The sequence below is a fragment of the Eulemur rufifrons genome, chromosome 17, assembly GCF_041146395.1.
Source record: "Eulemur rufifrons isolate Redbay chromosome 17, OSU_ERuf_1, whole genome shotgun sequence".
Taxonomy (NCBI): domain Eukaryota; kingdom Metazoa; phylum Chordata; class Mammalia; order Primates; family Lemuridae; genus Eulemur; species Eulemur rufifrons.
This window is the reverse complement of record NC_090999.1, coordinates 39,391,113-39,409,179: the sequence shown is the minus strand read 5'-3', so window position 1 is coordinate 39,409,179 and position 18,067 is coordinate 39,391,113. Positions and strand designations below refer to the sequence as shown.

At 34.6% G+C, this 18,067-nt stretch overlaps 1 protein-coding gene across 2 annotated transcripts in view; it reads right to left on the bottom strand.

Annotated features, from left to right (window-relative positions):
• Positions 1–18,067, bottom strand: part of NDUFAF2 (NADH:ubiquinone oxidoreductase complex assembly factor 2) — a 144,303-nt gene that overhangs the window by 46,735 nt on the left and 79,501 nt on the right. For both annotated transcript variants that reach the window (XM_069492298.1, XM_069492299.1), the window contains exon 2: positions 3,077–3,166. In XM_069492298.1, coding sequence (XP_069348399.1) covers positions 3,077–3,166 — 90 coding nt within the window. The remainder of the gene's footprint in view (positions 1–3,076; positions 3,167–18,067) is intronic.

Genomic DNA, 18,067 nt, shown 5'->3' with positions numbered 1-18,067 from the left:
CTCACCAGTAATGTTTATTACTATTAACACCAAACAAGCTTAAACTTATCAAAAGGAAGAAAAATGAAAGATAAAATATAATTACAGAAAGACAGATTTTTTTGGAGGTTCTATTCTATATAAGAACTATACATTATGCCATGGGCTAAACTTAAAAGGGTCACTGAAACTTTATAAGATAGTCTAGTAGCTAGTACTATACTATCTCCTATAGCTAAGTCTTTGTCCAAGAATCTTCTATATGTTTGGAAACAATTGCCCTGGTCTGCTGTTCCATGTCTTTCTTCTTAAAATGGACTATTTTCAATAAGTTAGCAAGGTCCCCAGAATGTCTCTTCCTTATGTACCTTCAATTTCAAATGCATTCATTCAGCAAATGTTAGTTGAGCTTGTACATACTTTATGTGAAGCATTGAGCTAGGCCTTGAGAATACAACAGTGAACAAGGTAAGGACCCTATCCTAAAGAATCTTCAAGTCCAGGTAGAAGAAGTAGATACGTAAACAGGGAATCCCTTACACTGTATTAAGTGTCAAGATTGGAGGAGGCACAAAGTGAGATGAAAGCAAAAAAAAATGAACATCTCACTTAGCACTAGGGGTTAGAGGTGGGGTCAGAAAAGACTTCCAAATAGAATCAATGTCTACTCTAAAACTTGAAAGATAAGTAGGAGCTAGCCAAGTTCTTAATGAAGGAGGCAGTATAATATAAAGAGAAAAGAGTTTAGAGATAGGTAACTTGGGTTCAAATCTGGGCTCTAGCTGCTGTTTGTACTTAGAAGTTATTTAATCACTCTGCTTCCTTAGGAGGAACCAGAAGGAATTTATACAAGGTCTCCCCACCACATCCACCCATCTACCCTGCATCTATGCCCGTACACTCTGCTTTTCTTATTTTCTACTTACTTTCATTCCCTTGGTGATCTTACCAAGTCTCATGGCTTTATATACCATTTATTTGCGGGCAACTCCGAAATTTTATCTTCAGTCCAGATATTTCCACTAAATTCTTGGCTCATATACAATTTAACATGTCTATTTGGATGTCTAATAGGCATCTCAAACTTAGCATGTCCAAAACTGATTTCTCCCCCCCTAACTTGACCCTTTCACAGTCCTGCCCATCTCAGTTAACAGCAACTCCTTAAGAGTCATTATTGACTGCTCTCCTTCTCTCACACTCTGTATCCAGTATGTCAGCAAATTCTGTTGGCTCTACTTTTATAAGAGATCCAGAATGCAACTACTTCTTTCCACTCCCCCTGTTACTCTTGTCTAAGTCACAATTATATCTTGCCTGAATTACTACAAGAGCTTTCTGTCTCCATGTTTTGCATAAGTCCCCCTTAGTCTCTTTGTAATGCAGCAGCCAGAGTGATCCTGCTAAACATAACTCAGAGCATATTACTCTTTTCAAAACCCTCCAATGACTTCCAATCTCATTCTGAGTAAAAGCCAGAGTCCTTACAATGGACTACAAGGCCCCACAGATTGGGCAACCTCTTAACTCTCTAACCTCATCTCCTATTACTTTCTCTCTGGCTCTATCCCAGTCACATTGGCTTCCTTGTTGTTCCTTTAACACCTAAGCAAGTTCCTGCCTCAGGGCTTTTGCACTTGTTCTCCAGCAATGCTCCTCTGCTAGTTATCTGCATGGCCAGCTCCTCCTTCTGTCTTTATTAAAAAGTAATCTTCTCTGCAAGGCCTTTTCTGAACACTATTTAAAACTGAAAAACCCTCCCCAACACTCTCTATGCCCTTTACCTGCTTTATTTTCTAGGGCCATTAACATACTATATAGTTTAGTTATTTATCTGGTTTATTGAGTTTCTCCTACCTATTCTCCCACCCCCAAAATGTAACGTCCATGAATGTAGAGGTCCTCAATAGATGCCTACCAAATAAAGGAATAAAAAGGACACATTGTTTAATCCATATTATGGGAGAATATGCAACTTGTGGGTACCTGTACTCTGCTACTAATGATGTAATATTCATCTGAACTGGAAAATACTTTAGGTTCATTTGATGTTGACACCATTTAAATGTTTTTTTCTGTCTTATTCTCTGTACATAGCATTTTTGTTTGTGTGTGTGTTTATTTATATTTTAATTTACTTTTTCATGGTGTAGCATTCTTATTTTTTACATTTAATTGATGTATGCCACTGTAAAAATAATTTTTGTTTCAGTGTTTGGTTGATACATTTGCTTTAATGCCTATGCCCCATGGGATAGTTATGCTAAATTACTAGATCAGGACAGCCATAAAAAGCATTAGAACTTCATTCTAATCCCCTGAAAGTCTCAAATGCTGAAAAATGAGTCATTACCTATTTGTTTATTTATAACTTAATTTATTTCTATAAACATTTAATTCTATACTATTATTGAAAAAAATGATAAAATAGGCTCATTATAAGAAGGTGCCTGCATTACTTGAAAATTGCAAATGCAGCTTATAACATTGGGAAGTCTGTTAAAACAGGAAAGCTCAATTACCCCTCCTAGAAGCTGACAATTTATATTCTGTTATTTCTTCAAAAAAAAAAAAAAAAAAAAAAACCCTCTCGTATCTATCCTTTTTATGCTTTCTCATAGTTCTGGTATTTTCGTAGCTAATAAGCAAAAATGGAAAAGATACTTTTACTGAAATGATGTTTACACTCACATGCTGGCATAAAAGTAATAATGCCTATTGCTACCACATGTAAGGTAGCATGCTATGCCTACCAGGAAGCAGTGGGTCTATTGCTTATTCATGTATGTAGGTGTATAACCCTGGTAATTTATCTTTATCTCCTTAAATTTTGCATCTCTGGAGCTTTGCCTGCCTCACCCTAGTTTCAGCTCTGTGAAGCTTAACAGTTCTTTTTTGCTATACGTGCATTCCCTTACTAAAATTTTGCACCTTCACAACTTTCAAGGAAATGGAATGTTTAAATAAAATTTCAAGGATTCAGACTGTAAAACTTTTTGTAAAGAGAAACAGCATGTAATTATATACGCTTATATTGATTTTGTATATCATTAAACAATTTGCTTCCCAGAAGATTCTAATAAGAGCAGAAACTTACCTTCCCATTCGGTTGGAATATCCCCTACTTCATAGTCTACTTCTTTTTTATTTGCTGCTTCTACAAATCTTTTCTCTCGAATAGTTTGTCCTATGAAACAAAAGTGATTAATACATTTTAAGTGAACCTATAACATAGTATTTACTACAAGTAATATCTTCTCTTGATTTTATACACACCCTCGTATGGTAAAATAATTAAATTCACAGGAGACAGAATATATTCCATTTAGAATTAGGTATGCTAGTAAAGGCAATTTCTAAACCACTGTAAAAATTTTTAATTTTCTACCGTAGCATGAAAAATTTGATGGCAGAATAAATCCAGATTCAATATACAGAAAAAGAGCAACCAACTAATCCTGTAGGGCACTAATGGCTAATAAAAACATTTTAATCATTAACAGAGTGTTCATCTCCTATATATATGTATACATAAACCAGAGGTGCCAATGGCTGCTGCAACTGCCCAAGAAAATTGATATTCATGGCCCTTACTAAGCATGTAATGGACCATAGGACCCAGCTGCCACCCTTGTCCCCATAGTACACTAACAAACCCAAGGGACTCAAGCTATGAGTTGGATTCTATAGCCCATCTGAATCACTGATTCTCAAGGGAATTTAACAGAAGAGGGACAAAAGGGTGATCTTCAGGTATGGTACTTTAGGTGAGGCATTATCATCTGGAGTGCCATGGTAGTAAAGTAGAAACATGAAAGCAGAGAGAACAGTAAAGAAAATGGTGGAGAGAGGTCAAGAATAAGATGAGAATGCCTAATGCTTACATTTCTCAAAAGTAAAAAGTTGATTAATGTATATTTTAAGTTCATATAGAAGGCATAAAACAGTTTGTTATTTTTTTCTGCCTTCAGAAAGTCTTAATTATATCCACTTCTGTGAAGAATGCCATTGAGATTTTGACAGAGATTTCAATGAATCTATATATTGCTTTGGGTAGTAAGGATACTTTAACAGTATTAACTCTTTTGGCCCATGAACATGGGATATCTTTTCACTTATCTGTATCTTCTTCATTTCTTTCATTGATGTTTTATAGTTTTCAGTGCACAGATCTTTCACCTCCTTGGTTAAATTTCTTCCTAGTTTTTGGTTTTTTTTTATGCTATTGTAAATGGGATTATTTCCTTGATTTTTGTCAGTTAGGTCATTATGTGTATATTAAAATGTTACTAATTTTTATATGTTGATTGATATCCTGCAATTTTACTGAATTCATTTATTAGTTCTAACAGGTTTTGTGTGTGTGTGTGTGTGTGTACGTGTGAGTGTATGTGTGTGTAATCCTTGGAGGTTTTTTACATACATAATCATTTTTCTGCAAATTAGAGACAATTTTACTTCTTCCTTTCTGATTTGGATTCCTTTTATTTCTTTTTCTTGTCTGATTGCTCTTGCTAGTTTTCAGAAATTATTTCATTATACAAGCTTTCTGTCCCTTTCCCTGTCTCTTTCCCTTCAAAAACTTCCATAATGCGAACATCTGTTTGCTTAATAGCATCCCGTAAGTCCCACAGGCCATCTTCACTCTTTTTTATTCTTTTTTCTCTCCGACTGTGTCAATTTTTTTTTTTTTTTTTTGAGACAGAGTCTCGCTCTGTTGCCTGGGCTAGAGTGCCGTGGTGTCAGCCTAGCTCACAGCAACCTCGAACTCCTGGGCTCAAGCAATCCTTCTGCCTCAGCCTCCCAAATAGCTGGGACTACAGGCATGCTCCACCATGCCCGGCTAATTTTTTCTATATATTTTTAGCTGTCCAGATAATTTCTTTCTATTTTTAGTAGAGACGGAGTCTCGCTCTTGCTCAGGCTGGTCTCGAACTCCTGACCTCGAGTGATCCTCCCGCCTCAGCCTCCCAGATGACTGTGTCATTTCGAAAGACCTATCTTCGGGTTCATAGGTTCTTTTTTCTGCTGAATCCAGTCTTTTGTTAAAGCTCTTAACTGTATTTTTTATTTCATAGACTGAATTCTTCCACTCCAAAATTTCTGTTTGGTTCTTTTTTATGACATCTATCTCTTCATTGAATTTCTCATTCAGATCATGAATTGTTTCCCTGATTTCACTAAATTGCCTACTCTCTTGTATTTCACTGAGTTTCCTTAAGATCATTACTTTGAATTCCTTTTAGGCAATTCATAAATTTCTGTTTCTTTGAGGTCTGTTACTGGAGAATTATTGCATTCCTTTGGAAATCCTCATAATTCCTTGCTTTTCCATATTTCTGTTTCCCTAATTGAGTTGGGTTCCTGGACTTAGGGTCTTGCAAAACAACTGTATCACCTGGGACCTGAGGTACAGGTTCACTCTCATGAGTGGATGCAGCAGTTCGCCTACTAAGCTGGGATCTATTGTTCTCAAGCACATCTCAGCAGCTTGGACCCAGAAGTTGAGATATGGTTATGGTTCTGACCCTTTATTTTTAATATGATAAATATCCATACATATCCCATAAACAAAGGGTCTTTCAATAATTGTGAAGAGATTAAAGGGATCCTGAAACCCAAATGTTTGAGAACTATATACACCACTAGAGGAAAACAAAGAGAAAGGAATCCATAAAGCTATATACCATTAAAAGATATAAATAAATAAACAGAGAAGATAAAAGAGCTCTTGCTTCCCATGATGCTGAACAGCAAGTGCCAGAGTTAGAAAAAACATCATTTTGTAACTATCATGATAAAGACTGGTTCTGGTAAAAATTATTAATGGAAGAGGATTGTCTTTTGTTTTTATTTGGAAATTGTTTCCCTTTCTTCCATACATAAAGTATTCTTGCACATTTCAAAATTGGCTAAGACTTACACATTTAAAGGACAGTCGGTTAGAAATTATAATATTTTTAATTTTACCACCTACAAATACTCCCTTCCTAGGATCTTAGTGACCCTGTAGGTGAGTAAGACTTTTGTAGGTGCCTATATCAGGAGACAAAAATGGTCCTGAAGAACAAGACAGCAGATTCAGGCACCTCTCCTTCCCTGGGCCACTATTCTTCCTTAATTCACCCACAAAGGCCAGGGGAAATAGTTAGAGATACTTGGACAGCCTTTAATCTTTAAATTTCAGAGCTTCAGAACTCGCAAGATGTCTATGACACTGAAGGAAGGATTTTCTTCCACCAATACCAAAACAAAGGTAGAGGGCTATATTGGTTGTGACCCACAAGCACATATAATCCTTGGCAAGGCTTTTCAAACTATTGTCTAGTTCCAGCCCAATATTTCCCATTGGTCAGGCAGTATGAGGAGAGATGAGTGGAATTTGGAGGTAACTATGTAGTGGAAAGAGAGACTGGGCTGAGTGAGGTGAGACATTTCTAAAGTAATTGTCCCCTTGTAAATAAGTAAGCTTTTAGAACAGCCAGAAGCAGGCAGAACAGCCAGAGTAAGATCCTTACTGTTTGAGTGATGTCCCTTTATCATAAGGGAATCAAGCAGTGCAACCAGGTGATAATTCTAAATCAGTTTGGTGACTGGTCATGTATAAAAGACTAAATCCTGCATACAAAGGAGGCTTAGGAGTGTCAATGCATACATAGTGTATGAAAGTCAGGGCTACTGAAAGCCAAGTACCACACTACATATATTAAATTTGTGAACTTTTAAACTTCGTTATGCTGAAGCATTGTAAATTACATGAGCATCAATTAAGAGTACTAAAATAGGAATTCTTATACTGAAAACCATTTTTACATTTGACTCAAAGCATAATTCACTAAAGTTACTCAAATGCAGCATCTATTTATTAAGAGCCTGCTATGTACCAGGTATATTCAGGTGCCTTTCACATATTATCTTTTATCTTTAAAACAGTCTTTTACAGAAGAGGAAAAAGAGGCACAGGGTGATTAACTTTTCCAAATGTACACAGCTGATTAAAGTAGTATACCTCACATTTGAACCTAAACATTTCTCTCATTTCTAAGCATAAAGCTCTTTCTATTTAAGATTTTAAAGTCTGTATTTATAAAGTCTGCATATGGTATCATTACAGATATCCAATTAAAAACTAACATTTTATTCATGACTACATGACTATCATAAGCTATTATTTTCCCATAGGGATTAAATGAAGCACTACTGCTTGAAAATGTGATGATTCTATAATTTGACATATTCTAAATATATTTATGTGAGTATGGAAGACTATCTCAGCAGGTAATACTTTTTTAAAAGCAATTAAAGAAGTCTTACAAATAAGCTTTCAAAGTTTTTAAGACTGCCAACTAGTTCAATGGATGATCTAAAATCTTATTAGCTTCCCCATATTTACAAGTTCTCTATAAGGAATGTCAGCTTGTTCTATGATAGAAAATCTGAAATTATAACAAAATGCTTAATAATTCTGAAATGTTTCATATAATATGGTTTAGCCTTCAGGATCCAAAAGCTGAAAAGAGTTAAACTATACCCAGAAAGACAGCAGAAAAATTCCAAGCAACCTATTTCCTGTATTAGTGAAAATGTTTTGTGGCAAGTTTATAGCACATCAGTATTCTTCTGTTTAAACTGGACGTCATTAATTTTTTAAAAAGGCATAAATAAAATTTGTAAAATTTAAATGTGAAAGTACATAAGAAGAATGTCACAATTTAAGAAAAACAGATGGACCTATTGCAAATTTGTGTTTGTACTTTCCACATGGAGAATGAGCTCTCTTATTGCTAATTTTAAAAAATTTCCATAATATTATTATATTCAAACAAAAATTTAAAGTTCTAAAAACATCTGCAATTCAACCAATAAATATAGATTGAATAGTCTATTGTAATCTAGGAAGATTTACAATAAAAAGTTCAACAGGTTCTCGATTGTATTCCTAAATCAAGCATGTAAGTCTTAGAAATGTTAGTATTTTACTTCACTTACTTCCTTTCCACTACTGTGGAAATCATAAATTGAAAACAGTGTGTTTTAAAAATAAGGAGATGAAACTTGAATATTATGTTAAAAAATGATTTATTTTTCAAATTGCAAGGAATTTTTGATCCCCCGAAAAAGTACAGTTGTAAATACACCTTACCTCCCCTCTAAAAGGTAATATCAAAAAGAAAAATCCAAAGGATGAATTCATGACCATTTAGTCCATGTAGTAATGTGTTCACTCTGAAGAACTGAAAGTAGCAGCCATTTTAGGTTTTGATGGATGTGTAGGAATCAGTTTTTGGAAGTACTTCATTCACCTAATACATTCTATATTTCTTTGTAAAGCTGAATTATTTCCAATGTATAAAGTATATTTATAATTTAGAATTTGTATATTTACAAAATAACACAAAAAACATTAAGTGATTCTGCTATGAATATATCTGAATTATATGTAAGTTAACATGTCTTACATATAAAAAAGGAAGAAAAAAAGTAGGGAATAAACTTTTTTTTTTTTAGCCAAATTAAACAAGCTTTAAGGTTTATTATACAAAAATTCCACGTTTTAAAAAGACTATTTTACAATATGAGGAAATGTATCAACATGATTGAAAACCTTCATTTTATAGGGAGTGACATTCACTGACTGAAGCAAGAGAATTCCAATCTGGTACACCCCTAATATAGAAAGGCAGAATACAAAAGGAATAATATTTTCTCCTTTCAAAATTAGCAAAAACTCATAGTGTGTTATATAGCAACATAAGCAAGTATTTGATTTTCATTTTGAAAGTCTAACTTGAATATTTGGAGCTTTCAATATAGAGATAAAAAGAAATGTAAGAAATTAATTTAAAATGGTAGCAAATATTACTAGAATTAGAGAATTATAAAATTATTATGGCATTTATAAAGCTGGGGCCTAGCCCAAACTTTATTTTCAGATTTGAAATGTAACAGATATGGCTGATTAATGACTTATTTCTAGACCCAAATGGTTTCATAGAAATCAAGTACTTGGTCATTTATCACAGACCATAAAAGAGTCAAGGACTGCACTGTTATCTACTGTTACTAATTCACAGAATATATGATAGCTTTAAATATGCATAATTTAATAAAAATAAATATAGTAGATTTTGTGGTACATTAGTCTTAATTTTTTAAAAATTATGTTTATTTATGAATCCATGAAATTAACTAATACCCTTCATTAATCTAATTTAGTTAACCACCAGGCACTACTTATTGTTAATAAATAGAAATATATTCTGATATAGGAGACCATATAATCATCTAATGAAATGTGATAGTCATCAGCTTAATAGGAAATATGCTAGTATTTGTGAACCAACCACAAATATTGGGTTCAGTTGCTAAGAGGCTGGGGTGCCAATAATTGTCAAACTTGTGTCTTTAAAAATATCTTCAGTAGAGGTTCAATTTATAAAACTGTCAAGCAGAGCTTCTCTGGTTGAGGCCGGGGTCCAGAGTACCACCCACCTTTTCTCCCCTCTCCTTCCATTGGAAGCGCCTCCTCATACTCCTAGGATTCCAAGGAGTCCTGTGAAAATCACTGATTCAGACCCACTTGTACTTTTGAAATTCCAAAATCCATCCATTAACATATATTGATTCTCTAAACAAAATCAGTATCTTGTGAATTGCAGAAAGACCATCATATATTTGCTCTTTTTCTACATGAGCCTTCATGCAGTTAGTCAAACAATCTGCCACAAATTCCTGAGTAATGTAGGATTTTTCCTGCATTTCTGTACTCTAAGGAGATATAAAGCCTACTTCAGGTGTGGATACATGATTTAAGGCTAGAACCTGACTTAAGGCTTGCTTCCAGTGTTTAGAAAGGATGAGTTCAGAGAGAAAGCACTTTCTCACTTTGGGGCAAGAAGTCTTTAGGATGAGACAAAGAAATCTGAATGGCAAGAAGGAAAAATAACCCTTCAATTTACTTGTCCTCAAGGAAGCAGGCTTTCACTGGAGGGGCATCCTTAATATTTCCTTGAGTCCTTCAGACCAGGAGGCTCTGCTCGGGTGAAGGGGAAGTGACTAAGGTAGTCTGAGGCCAATCACAAGCACTGGAAGGAAAAACAGGAAAGGAAATTCCAGGAAGAACAATTTATATGTGGCAACAAATTATTTTATCATTAAACTTTCTCTATTATAAAACTTTACTCTGGCTAATAACTAATAAAATTAGATGACATAAATATTACTTTTGTTTTCCATTCCAGTTCACTGGTATAAACATAAACTAACAAGTTGTGATTCCACCAAAAGGCAGGCTATAGGAGCATGACAAGGAAAGGTTGGTCCCATTTTGCTTGTGAAAGCTGCAAAAAAGACCATCATCCTGCTATTTTTATCTACTTAATCCTTATTTTCGACTGATGCTCAAAAAGAAAAAGACTACAGTCGCAAACAGTAAGATCTATAACATGATAATACTACTTTAAGATGGAAGGCTCGAAAATTAAAGTGCATATAAAAACGGAGCCTGCCTCCACTCAGGGTATATTGGTAATGTATACCAGGATATTTACTCACAAAGGAATCAAATAATTGGACTTTAAAAATTCTTTATTCTTGGTAGTGAATGATAAATCTTAACAGTTTTTCCCTACTTCTTCCTATTAATACTTCCTTATAAGCTTTCAGGGTCCAGAGATCATGTAATTTGGTCTAACTTAGCAATGTATCAATAATACTATGTCATTATAGCTTATTAATGTTATCTGACCTATTTAGGAGATGAGAATTCTATTGAGCAAAAATTATGCATATGGTACTATTAGACACTTTATTTTTATTTTCTTGTTTAATTCTCACAATCTTCATTTTTTATATTAATAATTGAGGAAACTAAAGCTCAAAGAAAAATTTATGGATGAGAAAAGGTGTGTTTTTAATTACATTTAATTTTTACATCGAAATTTAAGAAAACATACTAATATAATCACTTCCTATGCTACAAAAACATCATCCACATATAGTCATGTTTACACTGCCTCCCTTTTACAACTCATTTTAAAACCACTTCCCACATCCTCCTTTGGCTTTGTGCCACAGAGCAACCTAACTATTCTGTGACAATAGCACCGCCTATTGGCTGGCAAAGGGATCAGAATAATCCAAAATCAGTATCTGTTTCCTTACCCTTCAGAAAGATTAATGTATTAATATAATTTGGGCTCTTTTTCTTCTATCTTTTATTATTACAGCTGAATCATACCTACCTGAAAAAATTTTTCTCATATATATACATCTTCTTTTTTCTCCTTCTTACGTCCTTTTAAACACCTGGAGAGTTGGTGCAAACCTCCATTTCACTGCCAATCAATATGTTTGCTAATGTGCAGCAATTCAGATGAATTGTGGATTAAAAGGGATTTGTGAATTATTCTGGAAACCAAACTACAATTTATAACACAATTTCTATGGAAAAATGTGTTGAATTTAAACAAGCTATTAACATGGAACTTTTTGAATTCAACTAATTTATAAGTTGGGAACTTGCTATATTATGAAAACATATAAAAGCATTAAGTCTTCCACTATGATATCCAAGGTAAATAAAAGAACAGAATGCTGAAACAAAGAAGCACTGCATATATTTTCCCCTTCTTCAGAGGTAATATACATCTGCCTTGTTCTGTGGAATTCAAATCTTACACTACAGAGTGAAATACTCAAATACTTGTTGATAGTAATGATGAGGTTCATAGCTAATTTGCAATGACTCCTTAAAGTTATATCAATGACACAGGGAAGAACAGCTCCCATAATTTTAACCTTTATCTCTGTGATGAAAGCTACCAGGATTATATCTATAACTCTAACCACTCAATTAGCTACAGTCATGAACTTTTGTTTAAAGCAATGCTCTACTTGGATGTCTTTACATTCTGTTACACAGAATTCTGTCTTCCCATAATATTGTCCTTAGCATCTAGTCCCTGAAGTTGTCTTGTGTTTATGAATAAGACCTATAAGTTCCTATCTGTGGGATTTTGCACTGAAGCAAAAGAAATATGTAAGGTACTCCAAGTTAATTGGTCAATATGAAATCACTTTTGTCACTGGCTCCAATCAAGTAGCAAGGAGATTTTATTCTTTGGCCTTTGACCTATTATCTCAATTCTAGAAACTGCTTCTGAATTATCAATTTGAGCCTGATTTCTTATAAGCAGGGAAAGACTGCCACTGTCCCATATATACTGTAACCATAAGAGCTCTCACCTGACTCCTACTCCTTGACACCGATTCCATGGTCTACTGAAATTTGCCTTTGGCCTAATGCTGACATCATTTGCCCAACTGTAGAGCTTTTCCTCATTGTTAGCTATTCCTGCCTTGCAAATCAGCTGCCCAGGAATATTCTGTTGGCTCCCTGGGACTTGGAAACCTAAGGTCTGGCCTGCTTAATCAGTGGTTATAACATACACCTCTCCCAGGCCCCAACTGAAAGGCTTTTCCTTTCAAACCTCTCAAATACCTTGATAGGTCTATTATTTTACTCATTTCCTATTTCAAAATTTCAGTTGTTTTTATAATGTGAATATACTTTACATTACTGAATAAGACCCTTAAAAATGATTAGGATGGTAAATTTTGCTATGTGTTTTTTACCACAAATAAAAATTTAAAAAATTTTTTAAACTTTTTTCCTGTTAATCTCCACCCCAACAATGCAAACTTTCAACAAAATATATTTTCTTTCAATGTTTCCCTTTTATTTTATATTTACACCAACACTCTCATCCAGGTCCCTCTTGTTTCATACCTATTATTAATTTTAGAAACCTAACCATACTATATTTTGATGTTTATTATTTATTGTTCAGAAATCCTTTCTTTAGGGAATTACTCTATCTGCTTTGTCCATAGGGTTTGTGTTGGACTATCACCCCTCCACCTATAGGTAGGAATGTAAAGCAAGTTTGGCCGTGGTATCCCATCCTTTTAGCCACAAAAACTATTTCAGGATGGGTACATGACCTCTGCTGGGCCAATCACAGTTTTCCTAGAACTTTTGCTGGTGTTTTCAGGAAGACTGTTTCTTAACTTTTATGATCATGAGCCATAAAGACTGCATAGACCTAGAACTGCTGGGCCATCTATGCTACTATGTGGAGAAAACCTATTTATGAAAGAAACTAATTCAGAGTCATGTCTTGAAGAAGGAACATATCCTGATGATATTGAGCTCTTGAATCTAGCTCAATTTCTGTTCACTTATATTTTCTAAAATACTGTATTAGTTAGGGTTGGCTACACTGAGGTTACAAATAGACTCTAAAAACTAAGTAGCTTAAACAATTAGAAATGTATTTCTTTCTTATGCAACAGTGCTGAGTGGATGTTCAGGTACGCCATTAAGCTTCTTCCACACAGTCATTCAGGGATCCGGGCTGGTGGCTATTCAGTCATCTTCAACACATGTCTTCTAAGGTTTCCCTGAGCAATTCCATTTCATTTAGCCAGAAAGATAGAAGAGCACTGAGGAACACATTACGGAGATTTTTATGGGCCAGGCCAAGGAAGTGACTCGTATCAGTTCCACTCACAATGCACTAAAGAAAACTTAGTCACATAGCCACACCTAATTACAAAGTGAGCTGGTAAAAGTAGTTTAATTGTGTGTCCATGAAGGAGACAGTAGATTCTGGTAGAAAGCTAGTGGTCTCTACCACAAATACATTCCTGGATAAAGCCAAATCAACAAAGAAACTGAAAACCAGACCATATCATATTGGCCCCCGAAAAACTATTTTTATTGAATTAAAAATCTGGTTACTCATAATTCAGTCCCATTATAAGAAATAGTCTAGAAAAAAACTTATCAAATTAATCAAAGGATGTTATAAAGGACACCTGTTTATTACAATACAGAGTGTCTACATACAAAAACCATGGGAGAAAGTCACATCAGATATCAGTACTAAGGATAATAGAAAATAACAAATATCATTTTTCTCTGATAGGACTAGGAAAGATTAACAATAACACTGACTCAGTGTTATTGAGGGTGTAGGAAACTTAACAAGCTCTTATATTGTTTGGAATATAAATTAACCAGTATGAGTTGTGTGACCAACTGTTTCCTTTTCTGAACTGACTACCAAGAAGTTTAGAGCTATGGCCACAAGTTATCTCTAGTGAGGTAACTATATGATATTTCACACTTTATTACTTGATTTTAAAAAATATATAAAACATGTATTGTTTTTAGAATGAGAGCAAAATGAGAATATTTTTATTTTTGGAAAATAAAAAATAGTTATACTCCTCTAAATAGTTGTTTAGATAATTGATCTCACGGCCATTGTGAAGTTCTGACCTGAAGGTTTTCTCTTTTTGAGTTGGTTGCTACAAAGCTCAGAGTGCTTTTGGGTTCACTCTTAGAAAACGTGAAGTTAATCAGAGTTGACATTATGAGAACTTCATATCTAGCTCCATTTCTCCCCCCAACCCTGATTTTACATTCCTCCTTTCATTATAATATTATGCCTCTATCTTTGAGTCCTCAAACTCATGTCCCTTCTGGAAGAAGGAAGAGAATGATCTTATAATAGTTTTATTGTACCACAAGTCTATCACATTCCCTACACAAAACTCAAAATTCTATGTACATTTTTTTATGCAGCAAAAATCCAAATTCTTCATCCTTAGTGTTTGCATATATACTGAACGCCTAGTTCAAATACTGTACATACATATGGAGAAAGCGAAAGAAGGCTCAAGTTGCTCATACTCTGGGTTCGATGATCCCAGTATTATTTTCCACTATTACTCATATCTGACAACCTAATGGCTTCACATTCCTGCAGGCACACCAAGATGTATGCTATGTACAATTCTCAGCATGACAGCAACAACTTTGTCTCTTTGGCTATTATTGATCTGGGACACAGTGATGGTCTCAGGGGTCAGACAGTTAAGAACATAGATTGACTGCAATATATGGAGATAAGTATAAGAGAGAAAATGCTGTGTGCTGTGATACTGCACAGAAAAATTAAGGGACCCAGAACTGAGGAGTAAAGACAAATAGGAAAACTTTCGGTAAGAAATACCTATTAAACAGCAGTTAGGCAGGCAGAGGAGGAAGATAACAGAGATTAGAAGGATCAGTTCAGAAAATGGAAAATTAGGAGGATGATTGGATATTCATGGGAAAGATGATGAGAATATTTTTGGACACTTGAATACATGCTACTTTGTACCATATGTCACCTTTTCTGCGTCACTGGAAAATCAGCTAATTCATATGATAGCATTTTTTAGATAAATGAAGCCAATTCCTTAGAAAAGCAAATAGTCTCAGTCTGATCATTTTAATGAAAAGAAATTTTTTTCCTGCCTTAGTAAACTAAACACACTTTGTGTACTCACTTTCTCTTTGGATCCCATGCTAATTATAAACAAAACATAGTATACTGTACTTTAACATAAATAGGTCCTTCTGATGCTTCTGACTTTTAAATGATCCCACCACATTACAATAACAGTTATTTCTTATTGCCGATCAGTGTTACTGCTTCTAACTACTATCAGCTCTTTTCCAATCCTTTATGTGTAGAAAATTAGGAAAATAAATTGGCAAAGAAAGAAATATTATTGAGCTTGCTAAAACTCTCACCTTATATACATCAAGTCAGTAGTTCTGGTCTAAGAATAGTTGTATTCTATACAAGGTTCAAAGAGTACAAATTTTTTTATTGATTTTTTTTTCACATGACCTCAAAGAGATGTTGTTGGGTTTTGTTTTCGCCAATTACCAGACAAGTTTTCCTGATTTCTAATAAGCCTTATTTGAGGACTATCATTTGGGTACAGTGGAGTAGAAAGGGGTCAGTTGGCAGTTTTCAAATTTAGACTTTAGCTATAATCTCTAAATAAGATCATACATTCCATCATAATTTTCTCTATGTTAAAGTTTGATTTAAAATATATCACTCCATTTCACAATCATTAGGATGGCTACTATCCAAAAAAAAAAAAAAAACAAAAACAAAAAACAGAAAAAATAACAAGTATTGGTGAGGAGAGGATGTGAAAAAATTAGAACCTTTGTGCACTGTTGGTGGCCATGTAAAATGATGCAGCTGCTAAGTTAAATGGTATGGTGGTTCCTCAAAAAAATAGAACTATCATATGACCCAACAATTCCACTTCTGGGTATACAACCAAAAGAACTGAAAGCAGGGTCTCAAAGAGATATCTATACACCCACTCCTGTGCATAGCAGCATTACCCACAATGGCCATAAGGTGGAAACAACCCAAGCATCCATCCTCAGGTGGACAGCCGGGTACAGTAGCCTACCTGTAGTCCCAGCTACTAAAGATGCTGAGGCAGGAGGATTGCTTGAGTCCAAGACCTCTGGGCTATAGTGTGCTATGCCAATCAGGTGTCCACACTAAGTTTGGCACCAATATGGTGACCTCTCAGGAGTGGGGGACCACCAGGTTGCCTAAGGAGGGGTGAACCAGCCCAGGTCAGAAACGGAACAGGTCATCCTCAGACAAATAGGTAAACAAAAAGGGGCATATATATACATACAATGTAATATTATTCAGCCTTAAAAAGAAAGGAAATTCTGATACATCAAAACAGGAATGAACTTTCAGTGCATTATTATGCTAAGTGAAATAAGCCAGACAGAAAAAGACAAATACTCTATGATTCCACTGATACGAGATACCTAGAGAAATCCAATTCATAAAGATATAAGCAGAATGGTGGAGGGAGATGGGGAATGAAGAATTGTTGTTTAATGGGTACAGGGTTTTAGCTTTGTAAGACAAAAAGAGTTCTGGAAATTGGTTACACAATAATGTGAATATACTTAATACCACAGAACTACAGAGTTAGAAATGGTTAAGACAGTAAATTTTACGTTATGTATATTTTACCACAATTAAATATATTAAATAAAAATTAAAAATATACATATACATACACACACCAGATTCTATAACCTTGTTCTGACAATTCTTCAACTTTTGGTAATTAAGGAGCAGTCTCTCCAGAGGAAGTGACTGGACATTTAAAAGGTCTTCAGCTAAACTATAAGAAATCTAGAAGAAGTTTATTTTCTCTGTATATTTCATCTATACCTTGCTCTCCAAGTAAATTACTAATTTGTTATGTATAAACAGAGTATCTTCTGATTATTTTAGATAGTCAATATTCTATGCTGGGCAAACAGAGAGCAATTAATTCTGGTTGACAGGAGAATGTTTAGGTAGCATGTTATTGATATCTCTAAGCTGTCACTAAATAGTTTTTATATAACTAAAAGGAGCCTTAAGAGATCCTGGTAGAATAGTTAGTCATCAAACCATTTCTTAAAGCTCTTAAAAATCAAGGTATGAAAACTTAATTCTGGTCACTCATTCCAAGACATTCATTAGGTTAAAAAATATCCTCATTAAAATGCTGTGGAACTAGATAGAGGTCATAGATGCACAGCACTATGAATGCACTAAATTCCACTGTGTTGTATACTTTAAAATGGTTAATTTTATGTTATGTGAATTTTACCTCAATTAAAAAGAATGTACTCATGCACCTCTGACATTTAAAAATGCTAAGGGCAAGTGCTAAAAGAATGAAGAGTCGTGGCTGGCCATGGCCACAGACACTGCACCGAAATCTCATGTAAGCCTGACAACATAGGAAGAAATAAAATAGTATATATAGTAACCAGCCCTTTAAATGTGGTGTTGCAAGAAAAGTCTTTTATGGTAACAGGGTGACATGAGACTATGTGAGCTGATATACCTTACTACCACCATTACCACCGTCTTAAAAACTATACATAAAAGGGAATAAAACTGTGATCTTAGGCTTCTCTGAGTTTGCAAATTCTTCAACTTGTCAGGCCTGCAGGATCCATTGAACTCTAGGAACTGTGAGTGGCAAAGAGAGTACCAGAAATTCATGTCCATTCAGCTTGGAGCCTTCAGAGCATGCATATCCTTCACATCATTTATTGGCTGTTTTAAAAGTAAACCAAAGTTGAAGTAATTATGGCCAGTTCTGAGCTGTTTATTCTTAACTGTCCTTAAACCCG